Below are 11,639 nucleotides of genomic sequence, written 5' to 3' on the forward strand. Positions count from 1 at the left end.
CCATAGCTTTTGCTTTATCTTTGCAGAAGCAGTCTCTTTCGCTTGCTTTTCCAGAGGCACAGCGTCAGTTTAGGGAAAGGGAGAGGGCAAAAAACCGGGAAGTTCTTGTGGTTTCTTTTTTGTATTTAACCAGAGTCATTAACAGAAAACTACGGAGGAGCGTGCTGGCGAGGTGCACTCCCGGGAGCACCGCAGGGCTCGGCGCGGCGGTGGAGGAGCGTGCTGGCGGGGTGCACTCCCGGGAGCACCGCAGGGCCCCGCGGAGCGGTGGAGGAGCGTGCTGGCGGGGTGCACTCCCGGGAGCGCCGCAGGGCTCGGCGCGGCGCCGTCCGGCGGCGCTGTCCCGGTTCCCGTTCCGGCCGGCGGCTCCGCCCGCCCCTGCCCTTCCTTCCGGCCGGCGGCGCGCGCGGTCCGAAGGCGGCGGGCGGCTCGCTGAGGGCCGGGCCGGCGGAGCGCGGTTTTAGCGCTTCCAAGCGAGCTGAGCATCACAGCCTGAAGTGATTTCCCGTTCTCTCCCAAGCACTGACATAGGGAAAGCTGGGTTGTATCGGGGACGGTTTTTAACTAGCTTCATCCTCGGTTTTGTATTCCGCAGCATATTGTGAACAGCGAAATGTCCTCAAAGAAGAAAATAAAGAAGAACCATACCAGCTATAAGCTAGAGGCAAGTTTCGCTACGTAGGGCAGAACTCCAACAGCCGGTGCTGTGGTGTTACAGTGCTGGGAGGAGTGGTCTGTCGGGCTGGGCACTGGGGAGGGAGACCTCATGGTGCTGCCAGCTTCCTGACCAAGGGGCTGCAGGGGCAGACACGATCTCTTCGCTCTGGGACCACTGAGGGGAACATGGGCGGCGGCCTCCAAGGTTGAGGCGGGATATTAGAACTTCTTCTGATTGTTGGCGTGGTTGGGCACTGGACCAGGCTCCCCAGGGAAGTGGTCACAGCAGCGAGCCTGACAGAATTAAGGACTGTTTGGACTCTTAGGCACGGGAGTAAGAGTGTGACTCTTGGGGTATCCTGTGCAGGGTCTTGTGGGTCTCTTCCAGTGCAGGATATTCTGTGACTCCGTGTTACTGTGCAGTCAGGGCATTTTCTCTGGAGGCGGATGCACAGGGGTAATGCAGGGCTTGCTTTGCGCTGGGAAGTGCTGTGCAGTCCCTGCTGGGGCAGGTTTAAGGTGTTGATGTGGAGTTTTCTTTTTTCCTTTTAGGAGTAACACAAAATGGACCATTCACTTTCAAACAGGCAAAAGATAAAAAAACAATCTCACAAAAGAAAATTTACAGAGATTTATTTATTATTGGTACTATAATAGAAATGCTGGGGCACTGCTAAGCACTGGTAAAATAAAAAAGCTCCGGAGGTTGGTCTTTTCTGGTTATAATTCACCCTACAGGTATACACAGAAATTAGAGAGGAAAGTCACTCATGCATTTTGTGAATGGCTCACAAGTGTTTCCACAACTGTTTCATAAACTACCCTTCATAAACTTACCCTTCTGCTTTACAGAAGTGTCTCTGTAATCCTTGATTTATAAATTCCACTTTTTTAGTAAGAAGCTACTTTGTAGCCTTTTAGTTTCTTAAGATGAAAGTAATTAAATTGGACAAAGGTGGAAATTTATGTGATATAGAGATGAAAGAACAAATATTTTAATGCCTGAAAAGGAAAAAAACTACAGATCATAGAAACTAGGTATTATGAGTGTTATAAGACTTCTAAACTTATACACTTTTTATGAAATAAGACAAACTTGCAGTGGAATACAGTATCAAATAGCAGAACATAAACATTTTATTTCATCACTTCTTTTAGGGGAAAAACCCCATAGCCTGAGACAAAAATATGCTTCAAATCCTTATGTCATAGCTTAGGAGTCAGTATGGTCCTAGCCAAATGCTCTTGAAATTTATTGTCGCATTTAATCTGTTGTACATTCAAAGAGCTGGGTAAACTGGCTGTTAATTTCATACCCATCCAGGACAACAAAGCTGGCTCCAATCTTCAGTGGAAATCACTTCCGCTTGAGGAACCAGATGTTTCAAGGATATTGAAGGTAGCAGAAAGAAATCAACTTGAGGAGCTAGATGATTCTTTCGGTTAGTATTATCTTGAATGCCATTTAATGTATGATTTTCACAAACCAACCACATGGACAAAATACTTGAGGTTCTTACTTAGGAAAAGGTTTTGGTTCTTTGCAAGAGAACGTAATGGAGAGGAGAGACAGATGAGATTTTGTGTTATTTTCTGTAATTTAGTAAGTAACAGGAATAATGCTGTAGTATATGCAAATAAAAGCCAATGGATAAATACAGGCTATTCCACCTTTATAGTCTGTATGGTAGAATTTCACACATCATAACATTGCACTGTGTAAGAATTTACAGTTAAAAACCAAAGTTCAGTATCTTAACTTATTCTTTATTAAACGACACAAATTATGAAGTGGCATTTTTACTATTTTAAGAGTATTAATGGTAGCGGACTCGGACATTTGCAGGGGTGTTTTTCTGCCACTTTCAGATGTTACTTAAAAAAAAATATAAGCAAAAAAACCATATATTTTTTGGTGAAGGATTACAATTACTTCCATGCTTTATATTGGAATTGTGTAATGAGGCCTCAATACACAGGAAGAGAATTTAGATGACATAAATGCACCTCTGTGTAGAGTCCTCTGTTGTATCTGTTTTTTGGGGTTTTTTTTGTTGTTTTTTTTTTTAAACCAGTGTGTAATTAGAAGCTGTATAGAAAATGTTAACAGCTATTTCTCAACTGTAATAGTTATTATTCTGAGAAAACTACGGAAATATAACTGTGGCTTAGGAACAGCATTGACAGTGAGCTATATAAACAATATAGCAAAAGGGTTGTTTGTACAGCAAGGCTGTAAAAAGGAAAGTGCTTTTCCTTTTCTGTGGTATGTGTTTAGACTGTAAAAAAGGATGCCCACTGACACAAAAATAAATTAACACAAAAGTTTTGTTTCAGTGTGCTTGAAAAGGAAATTTATACTGTGGAAGGCATGCTAAAAACTACATTTTTCACATTTACAAATATTCTGTAGCAGCGATTGCCTTCTCCTAATATCCACTAAAGCAGCTTAAAATCTATATTAAAAAAAAAGAAAGTAGTTGTTTGAATGTGTAGAAGGTTTATGTATGCCATAGCAAAGAGAGACTTGGAATAAACTGTACCAAGTATTTTGCTTGCTCTATGCCATGTGTACATGCTGAGCTACCTTTGGTTTGGGTTCATAAAGAAATAGCAAGTGGATGGCTACAGAAACTATGAAACCTTTCACCATATATTTTTCATAATCCTCAAATAATACTTGTAACAAGAACTTCCTTTTTATTAGTTAGCAAACCAAAAATATTCTAACTAAATGCTTAATGGCTGGCAGTGCTCTTCACCATAAAAGATGGGAGCAGTGCTCATACAGTTTATTTTTTGTTCTTTATAGATCACCCTTTGCACAGTACTGCTGTGGATGCTTATGGAGAGGAACATTCACAAAACGAGGCACTCAGTCATGTTTCAGCACCACAAGGGCAAAATACAGACAGACGGTCTGGTGGAAAAAAAAAAAACTTGTGAGCATTCAACTTAATCTTTAGATTTTAAGATTTAAAGGGGAAAGTGTTCTACTTAAATTATACGTAACACAGAAAATTATCTTTTAAATATTTTAATTAGAATTTTATTAGTATATTTCACATATGTTAAATCAAATTTGGTTTAAATCCAAATTTGTCTTGCTATTTAATTCAAGCAAGAACTTTAATAGTACTTGTATGAGACATAGCTGTACAAAATGCTTCCCAAAACACAAGGTTTTATATCTATGGTTGAAGATCATCCTTCCTCAGAGGTCAGTAGTATATGTTTTTCTTTTCCCAGTAAAAAACCACGTCACTCAAAGCCCTCCAATGGTGATGTTCAGAAATCCAACACAGCTGGTGCTGAAGAGGAACCCCTTAAGGAGACTGTGGTATTGAAAAAGTTTCATGATTATTATCAGTCAATTTAATTTTAGTTTACTTAATGCCATGCCTGCATTAGAGGGTGGGGAGAGAGAAGGACCTTCCATTTGTTTCTCAGTACTTAATTGTATCCAAAATATCAGTCCTCAGAGTATTCCAGTGAGGTGGCCAAGTGAAATGCTTAAAGCTACAAGTCATCACGTCAACGAGGAATCGAATAGCCAGGTGTTCCTGGATCCTGCAGCCTATTCTCTTGTTCATTTGGGAGCATATTCTTTTCTTTTTCAGTTATCTTCTTTGTATCTAGAATATATGTTCTTGAGGAATGGCATACTAGATGGAATATGAATCCTTTGTACTTGTTTGATATTGAAGTAAAATGGGTTTATGGAGAAAAGAATATTGATAAAATTAATTTTGAATATGTGTTAGAATTAAAAGCCATTCAGTTTTGAATGAGTGTTTTTGAACACTCCACAATTAGTGTAAAATGCTTTTGGCCCACTTAGCTGCCAAACATACAGCAGGAATCAACTGTCTGCAGGCTCAAGAAAGTAACCTATGATAAAAGAAGCTGTGCAGTAGTTGGAACAAGGGTTTTTTATGTATTGAAATTTATTGAAATTGTACACTCAGTACAAAGTGTTAGTCTTTCATCAGAAGGCTGGATGCATGCAGCACTTTTGTACAAGTGCTCTTGTGGTGTCAAAATTAGTTGAAGTAGAGAGAGGATTGGGACAGAATGTGGGTGAAAAGGAAGGTGAGCAGGCACTGTTGGCCAGAGTGGCTGCCACTCTGCAGTCAGTAATCCTGGTCAATGACTGTGCTGAACCAAGGGTCCTTTAGCTCCTTAGATGTCTCCAGCCCTGCTGCCTGGCCAGTGGCTGACGGATCAGTGGCCAGCGTGGTCAGGCACCCACTGTCCCGCAGCAGGTGACCACTGAGCTGGGACTGGTGGAACAGGCCAAAGGAAATGTTGCTGATGCTTCAGTCAGGAAATGCTTTCTGCATTCTGCCTAATTGTCATCTCTCAGGAGTTTAGATGAGTAAACCTGGGGTTTATTCTGGAAATTAATGTGCTTTTCATGTCACAGAAAACTCTGAATACTACTCAATTCAAGGCAAAAAAGAAGCATTCTTCAGATGAGAGCACATCAGATTATTCTGGTAAAGTACACTTTTCAGAACTCCCATATAGCTTTTCTTCATTAAAGATTTAAATTTCTCAATGGTTTTCATTTCTGGAATGTAGCAACACAGTGCTTCTAGAAATGGGAAGTGTTAATTTCAGTTTTGGTATAGACCCCTGTTTGATCCCCATCATTGGCATCCCTACACTTGCCCGTTCCTCTCCTGAAGGGTAAAGCATAGATGTGCATTGTAACTCTAAGTCAGCCTGGTTTCCTTTGGGGGGAAGCCTGGAGCTATGGCTGTGAAGCTGTAGGAGGTGTCAGTACATCCCTTGGTCTGGAAGCCTGGAGCAGCAGCTGTGGGGCAGAACTTGGAGTGCCTGTGACTGCAGCACAGGCACAGCTGTTGGTGTAAAGATCCTTGAGACAGGGAGCTCCAAGACAGTGGCATTTTTCAGTAGGAAGAAACTGTCCCTTGTGTCATCTTGCTTCCTTTGAACAGAACTCCGTGATGTTTTAGTACTGGATTTACACCAGGGAGTGTGTGAAGAAACATGTTTTCACTTTTTGTGGAATTGGTTTATGATGCTGTTGTAAAGTTTAAAGAAATGTATTTGTGTATAGTGGGTTTTTGAAACATATATGGTATTAATAAATTAATGTATATAAATATAAAAGCTCATGATTCTTTGAGTAATGCAAGGTGAAAATTTAGGCTAATGGTTTTTTAACACAAAAAACCAAGTCTACAGTACACTATGTAGTTTATTACCTATTACTGATGTGTTCCTGGGCTTGTCTGAATCAATAAAAATAAGAATTAAGTTACATATCATTTATCATCAGTTCTAAGGTGTTCCCAGGTAAATCTATCAAAGTTACGCATGCAAAGACAGATGAAATAGAATATTCTTCTTCTCAAATTTAATGTTAAAATACTCATAACTTTTAGATGGTTGCTTTGATGATGGGAACAAGAGATTTCTAGTGTTTTACTGCATGTACCAGAATTGTGCAATGTTTATGTTCATTCTGTTCTTCCAGTGGATAGCCCACATTCTGTACAGATTTGGTGTCCCAAAGATCTGAAGAGATCTCCTAGAGATATTACAGAACTGGATATTCTTCTGGCTGAAGTTGAGAAGATAGCAGAAAATTACAGGTACATATTCTGCTTTTCCATGACTGGATAATCAAAGTTTTAAAAATAAATATCTGTGCTTTTGCTAATGGGCTCTCCTTTAGGGAATCAGTATTGCATGGTTACATTCTGATGTTAATGATTATTAAGTATTTGTGATACAAATGTTTCTTAACATGGTCTCCAGGGATTTCATATTTTTCCAAACAATAACAACACATCTCAGCTGGTATTTTTCAAGGTAGAAATGAAGCTATTGCTAGTATATGAAAGAACTGCAGTTGTGTAGCTGCTTAACTTTGGACTTTATTTGTTACTCAAAGGAGGGGTTTTGAATGAGATTTCCCCTTTACTAAACCAAATATGTTTTGTCCCTCTGACTTCTCCAGACAAAGCATAGAATCAAACATTTGCAGAAAGGCTATCAGTGACTTTTCTTCTGCTTTCAAGGATCAAATCACTGATCTTGTAAGTACACCAGAGATAAAATCAGTTTTGTGGTCAGAATACTGATGAGTTTATATTGCCCTTTACACATTCATTTTACAAGCTGCAAAAGTTTCCAGTCTCTTGTTAGTATAAGTAATGTGAAAAGACAATTTGTTGTGTGCAGGTTGTGGTTGGCTGCCTCTGTGCATGCTTTCACAAGAATTGCCTCTAGACACAACACGGGTCATGCAAGTACTTTGCCAAATTGTCACCTTTTGAGAATAGGGAAGCATCCATTAATCCTGAAATGCTGGCCATATTTAAATCATTATGTAGTAAAACTGGTGAGCTGCATAATTTAAATGAGCATACAGCTATGTCAAACACTGTTTTCAAAGCTCATCGACTAGAGTTTTAAAAGGTGGATTTAATTTTTCTGCTGTCTCAGTGACTTCTTAGTAAGGCCTCTAATGTATTCCGGGGTAAATCATCCTTTTAAACATTTTGAACATAACTGTAAGTGTAAGACATTAAAGAACCATCTGGATACAATCCTGTGCCATGTGCTCTAGGATGACCCTGCTTGAGCAGGCAGGTTGGACCAGAAGACCCACTGTGGTCCCTTCCAACCTGAGCCATCCTGTGATTTATTGGCTGGAAAGATTAAGGTGATTATGATGAGTAAAATGAACTCAGGACTTTGCAGGAGTTGTGCCAAGTGCAATGGCTAAGTACTAAAGCTACAGTTCTGAGTGATTCATTAGAAGTAACAAGTGTTGGAATTGCCAGATTTATACATCTATATAAAGATACTGAAAAATTAAGGTAGGTAGTATTATAGGAATTGGTACAAGGAGTATTATTTGCACTAACTCCTTTTGTGCAACAGTTTTCTTCTGGCATGAGGAGAGAGGAAAGAATCAATACACAACCAGTGATGTCCCTTTGAACCAGGGTTGTTTTTTCAAAAATAAAAACCCAGCTTTTTATATTATTCCAAAGTAATTCTTGCAACCATGTTTTTAGGAGGATAGTGATGAACTCAACTTGTCAACCTCTAATTCTTCTTCTCTGTAGATAGCAGGAGTCCAGGAATTAAAGAATATGAAGAAAAAAAATGCTAAGGTAAATACATATCTATCACTAGATTGTAGAGCATACAGTTGTGGGCATTGAAATGTCAAGAACTTGACTAGAAGAGACAGAATAATTTACAGAAGGGTGTACTGTAGTCAGAATCAACTGCACAGAGGTTAGGGAACCACACAAAGTTTTTTGGAAAAGATCTGAGTAAATGTTGTGGATTGCAAACTCCAGATGTATACTGCTATATTGTGTAAAAAGAATGAATGCACATTAGGATGGGTAAGATCTATGCATGTCAGTTACTCTTGACTTTTTGGTTTGTTTTTTTTTTTAAAGAGTGAGGCCTCTGGAGAGCCAGTTAAATAATGAGCTAACCTTAAAGAAACATAAATGAATATAAAATCTAGGAGAGCAGCAAAGATAGCAACCTTTGAGGATGGAATGGGATTGCTTAATTTAAAGAAGGGAAGATTCAGGCAGCTGCATTCCCTAAATAGATGCAGTTTTTGTTCAGAGGAAAACAGTTCCTCTCTTCATTTATAGCAAGTAGGAATTTGCTGACTATGCAATGGGAATGTTGACAGAAGGAGGCACTAGTGTAAGGGCAGAAAAACATTGCAGTGGTTTCATCAGGAAGAGGTGAATGCCCTACAGAAGAGAGATTTAAGAGCAGCTTAGGCACTGTCTGGATTTCTGCACAAATTAACATCTTCTGCAAAATTTTCAGTGGTGAAATAGCTTTAACAAATAGTCAACATAAAGCTTATCCTGGGAAGTAGCAATTAATATGCTAAGGTCTTGTTGACTTGGGGTGATATAGTAAACTGCTCTGCATGTAAAATGAAAGTCTTAATACACACCTAGCATTGACAGCCACTCCGATTTATCCTTAGTCTGCTTCTTAGACATTTGGTTAAAATTAAGTTTTTAGTTGCTATATTTAAATTTATGATAAATTTTGGGTGGTTTTTTTTTAATTGTATGTTGTATAAAAGAAAGCTTTTTTGGCTATGGCAATCATCCGGAACATACATTTGTATTAATTTTCATTTTTAAACCTAAAATCTCCTAGAGTTCATAAGGTTTAAAATTTAAAAGTCACAAACTCCTTTTGTATGCTTGCAAATCCAATGTCTCTTAAGAAAAAATTTGGGTGGAGATTAGAGTTTGACATTTTAAACAGCTTTAAATTGTTTAAAATACAGATGTAACATATGGCAGTTTATCAGGTCTGGTATCTTAGAATCTTCCACAATGACAACCAGCGTAACACCTCAGAAAAGTAAAAGGCAATGAAATTTGAGTTGTTTGCCTTTGAAATTTTAGGAACTGCTTTACAGACTTTTCTCACTGTTTGTTTCAGGCAATAACAAACATCAAAAAGAAAAGCCAGCAACTGATGCAAGTCAGAGAAGAGCTAATTGGGTGTGTTTCTAATGATGCACAGTAATATCCTGAAGAAGTTAAAGAGTCCGGTATTTTGTAACTCAGAAGGGAATGTAATTTTTTTTCATTTGCTTGTTTTATTTTGATGAAATTACCACTCTTCCTTTTTTGTTTTTACAAAAGCTCATGATAACCTCTCCTTTACATATTTCAGTTGTCTAGACAGTGATTCTTGCAAGTTCTCTTAGCTAACTAGATACTAGGAGGGTATTTCACAACATATGTTCATTGGAAGAACACCAGTGTTAGGATATGAATTGCAATGGTGCTGGATCATAAATTACAAAGGTAATACAGAAGACTTCTTCGGTTTTGAGGTGGGAGATTGTATTTCACCTCTGCATGTGGGCAGGGGTTGCTCTGAGTACATGGCTTATTTCCTTCTCATGTGGCCACACAATTCCCCTTCTCTAACTTGGCATTAATCTAAAATGTCATTTAGATACACGACACAGGAATTATGTGGTTGGAGGAACCATTAGACTACCCCAAATCCCTTGGGTTGGTAGTGACAAGCTTTATACTGAAGCTGCATTTAACATACCCTGTAACTTACCCTGTAAGGTAACACTGTAGGGAACCATGGGCTTGGATCCACTAAAACAGGGTAAAAACCTTTTCTCTATGGCCATGAGAGGTGTTTTTCTATGTAGTACTATGGACAAACTTTTCTCAGAGAACTATTTGAAACCCCTGGAAACTGTCTTCACATTCTTATGTGTTGTGTTTTAATCCTTTGATCATTTTTTCCTGCAACCCTGTTGTATGAAAATCACTGTTGTTGCTCAGTTTTTGGAGTGCTACTTTAATGGATCAAGCACTCCAGTTTATTTAGCAGAGGTGTAGGTAGTTTGTAGATCCTGAACAACTGAGCTTTGCAGGCAGGGGTGTGCAGAAGCAGAACACTTTGTATTTAAGAAACTACACTTCAAAAACCTAAATGCTTAAGAAAGAGTGGCTACATTGCCAGACTCGAGAGAGGTTTGGGTATTTTTGATGGATTTGGACTCATGCCCTTGTTTTAAGTACTCTGCTTGCTCTACCTAAGCACTATTCCATAGTAACCTATGTTTTGTATTTCTAACCAACCTTGTAAGAATTCCTTCAGAGGAAATAGGGTCATAGTTATTCATGCAATAAATATGCACATGTAAGCATAAAAGTCTTGATCTTTCAGAGCTGAACCACAACTGACACAACTACAAAGAGAATATGCTGAGTTACAGGAAAGGAAATCTTCCTTGAGGCAAACAGTTGAATTAATTACTGATTTAAAGGAGCTACAGCAAGACTGTTTGGATTATAGAGAAGAAAACCCAAAAGAAAAAGTGGTAGTAAGTACATATTCTGCATGTGTTTCAGTTTTCTAAGTGTTTTTATTTTAATTTATGAAATTTATTTATTAACATTCTTAAGTAGAAGTCTTTTGTTAATTGTCTTTGTGGAAGCAGCTTGAAAATCACTGCTGAACTTTGCTATAGTTTGTTCTTTTGGTCTTTCACTTGTTCTTTTGGTATTAGAAGCTAAAGTATTTCAGAGAAGATTCTGCTGCCTTGCTCTCTGTATCCAGAATTCAAAAGAAATAGAAATGAAACTGTTGTCCTTAGTTGTAACTTTTTTACAGAAATTGAAGATTAACAGTGGGACAGAAGTAATTCTTTTTTTGCGTTGTTATTGTTCAAAAGCAGAAAAAGCTCTGGCACATCCATGTAAGATATTTAATGCTGAGAACAGTGCTGGTATGTAATGACCAGAGTCACTTCTCATGTAGCTTTAGAACCCATTCCTGTTGTACCAAGGACCTGGTGTGGCATTTTCCGTGGACAAGGCTTACACACCTGCCATTTGTAAGGGAAATCCTCACATTTCAGAAGACACTCTAATTTTGGATGTTGTTAACTCTTAAAGGTCATGTTGCTCCACTTTAGAGGAAAAATAAATACTGATATATAAGTTATATTTTCAAAAGTTAAAAATGCTGCCTTGTAATTTTATCTTCTTATCAACAGTATGGAACTTTCAGCCTCCCTGCTCTTCTGGTGGAATCTCGGAGAATTCTAGGAGCAGAAAGGCACTTAGAGAATATCAATATGAAACTGGAAGGGGCTCTGGCTTTACAAAAACAGCAGAAATCAAAGAAAAATTAAGTGTCTTTTTAAGACTTTCAGACATTTAGTAGTCACAGTTATTAGAATTGTCAGTGCTTAAAGCTTGTTTAATCATTGTTACTCTATTTTGTTTCAGTGTTTAAAAGAAGTCAGCAACTTAGAGATTGTATCTTTTTATAGTCCAATATCAAAGAAATGAAATAGTGATCACAGTTAATAAAACTTTTCTGTACTCTGAGCAATGTTGGGTGTTAATCTTATCCTATTAGAGTAATCTTGAAAGGGATATATTCATAAAGAGAACACAGAC

The 11,639-nt window shown here is 38.4% G+C and overlaps 1 protein-coding gene across 1 annotated transcript; it reads left to right on the forward strand.

The window, feature by feature from the left end:
- Positions 1-392: 392 nt before the first annotated feature.
- CENPU (centromere protein U) lies at positions 393-11,567 on the forward strand. The gene is made up of 12 exons (XM_021543255.2): positions 393-497; positions 596-664; positions 1,982-2,099; positions 3,470-3,599; positions 3,907-3,997; positions 5,084-5,156; positions 6,164-6,281; positions 6,650-6,728; positions 7,767-7,814; positions 9,139-9,200; positions 10,399-10,555; positions 11,231-11,567. Exons 2-12 carry the CDS (start codon positions 614-616, stop codon positions 11,366-11,368), a joined length of 1,065 nt encoding a protein of 354 aa, XP_021398930.2. The 5' UTR covers positions 393-497; positions 596-613; the 3' UTR covers positions 11,369-11,567.
- The last annotated feature ends 72 nt before the right edge of the window (positions 11,568-11,639 follow it).

This window comes from Lonchura striata, chromosome 4, assembly GCF_050655825.1.
Source record: "Lonchura striata isolate lonStrDom1 chromosome 4, ASM5065582v1, whole genome shotgun sequence".
NCBI lineage: Eukaryota > Metazoa > Chordata > Aves > Passeriformes > Estrildidae > Lonchura > Lonchura striata.

Excerpts from the sequence above, each read along its gene's own strand:
- CENPU (XM_021543255.2), top strand. The coding sequence starts at position 614 with ATGTCCTCAAAGAAGAAAATAAAGAAGAACCATACCAGCTATAAGCTA. Across the intron at positions 665-1,981 it reads ATACCAGCTATAAGCTAGAG|GACAACAAAGCTGGCTCCAA; the intron begins GCAAGTTTCGCT and ends ATACCCATCCAG. Across the intron at positions 9,201-10,398 it reads GTCAGAGAAGAGCTAATTGG|AGCTGAACCACAACTGACAC; the intron begins GTGTGTTTCTAA and ends TTGATCTTTCAG.